This window comes from Propithecus coquereli, unplaced genomic scaffold (genome assembly GCF_000956105.1).
Source record: "Propithecus coquereli isolate 6110/MARCELLA unplaced genomic scaffold, Pcoq_1.0 Scaffold161, whole genome shotgun sequence".
NCBI classification, from domain to species: domain Eukaryota; kingdom Metazoa; phylum Chordata; class Mammalia; order Primates; family Indriidae; genus Propithecus; species Propithecus coquereli.
The window spans coordinates 1,944,454-1,946,189 of NW_012140636.1; the positions used below are offsets into that span (position 1 = coordinate 1,944,454).

General features: G+C 39.1%; 1 protein-coding gene across 1 annotated transcript in view; it reads left to right on the forward strand.

Moving 5' to 3' along the window:
* MTTP (microsomal triglyceride transfer protein) overlaps positions 1–1,736 on the forward strand; it is a 91,722-nt gene that overhangs the window by 16,158 nt on the left and 73,828 nt on the right. Inside the window, exons 2-3 of the mRNA XM_012641076.1 lie at positions 293–480; positions 1,696–1,734. Of these exons, the coding sequence (XP_012496530.1) occupies positions 293–480; positions 1,696–1,734 (227 nt within the window). The remainder of the gene's footprint in view (positions 1–292; positions 481–1,695; positions 1,735–1,736) is intronic.

Here is a 1,736-nt window from a genome sequence, read left to right on the forward strand (position 1 = left end):
AATATTCTATAGTTCAACCGGGGTAATATTTAGTTAGTCTGATAATTGATTATGAATGCAGACTAAAGTTTTCTGAAACGGGAGCTTATTTGTTTGTTTGTTTGTTTATGTTTTTCAAGCCAATGATTTCAGCATATGGAGAAGTGAAACCCTCTTTCACTCAGCAAATATTTCCTAACCTCCCACTGAGCACTCCGGTGGTAGAGGAGCTCATTGATGTCACACTGCACGGTCCCCAGCCGGACGGGTGTTATGCAATGAAAACTTAACTTGTGTCACTATCTTTATGCAGGTCACACAACTGGTCTCTCATTAAATAATGACCGGCTGTACAAGCTCACATACTCCACTGAAGTTTTTCTTGACCGGGGCAAAGGAAAACTGCAGGACAGCGTGGGCTACCGACTTTCAACCGGTGTGGACGTTGTCTTGCTGTGGAGGAATCCTGACGGTGATGATGACCAACTGATCCAAATTACGGTGCGCATTTTCTACCAGAAAAACACCAAGATCAAATGTCAGCAAAGTCTTTGGGAAGTGGACCATTGGATAGCACTTGTTTCGTGTTCTTAGTTAGATATCTATTTAGTTTGTTATCTATCACTAAAATAAGCAGATCTATAATTTTGAAGTTTTTACTGATCGAAAGTGAGCTGGTCTTTCCAAATTGTTGAAGCAGGCAATAGAAGGTGCACCCTGGTGAGCAATTGGAGTATGATGTCCAATTCTACGTATCATACTAATAGGGACATTAAACCAAAGTCCATTCAAAATATTCTGGCAGTGAGGAGTCTAGAAACCAGGTCATGTGAAAAATGATTGGGATCACTCTAACTGAAAGAGGAGATAGATTAGGAGGTGCCTGAGTTCCTTGATCTAACAGGTGGAATTACCAATGAGGGAGTAAACCTATTCTGTATTCTTCTGGAGGAAGGAATCATGTCCTCCCCTGCATGACAGCGACTCAACAGTTACAATGGTTTAGATTTATGTGTTGAGAAGAGAGACGAATGGGGCCTTTTCCAATTTTAATATATGGTGATTCCATATTTGCTTCTCAAGAATACAAAGTTGGTTGTTTTTCTGCATGTAAGTGTGAAACAGGGACACAGGACCAAATACTTGGAACTAGCAGTTCCTGATGTCCTTTATAATGAGCTGTCATTGCAACATATTTACCAAGTGATCTTTGCTTTCCTGGATGTCTCTAAAGCTATTGTGTTTTCCAACTTTGATCAAAACATCACCATGCACCTCTCTGAGGCATTTCTCAATAGAACATTACATACCTCAATATTCCATAATTAGGCTGTTTAGCCTTACTTTTAAATTTACAGATGAGGTAGGATGGGGCAGGAATCTTCTCGAACAAGTGGAACAGGAAGCAAGGTGATCAGGCAGAGCACAACCGTGCAAAACAAATGAACAGAGTGACAATGACCTAAAATTCACAGTTATTGTAAGACTGAAGTCACAGAATTCTTTAAGTATCAATATTATTGCCTTACTCAAAAATCTAATTTTTTAATACCTTCTCCATTGTTTTAAGGTGAGTTTCAAGCTCCTATAAATCATCAATTGAAAAACGACAGAAGAAATTCGGGCCAACCCTGCCTGCTCCTTTACCATGTTATTTTCTAAGAGACTCTGATGAAGACAGAAAGTTTTTTAATAAATTTCTTTCTATGACTCCAGATAAAGAATGTACATGTTGAAAATGTGAATCAGCAGAGAGG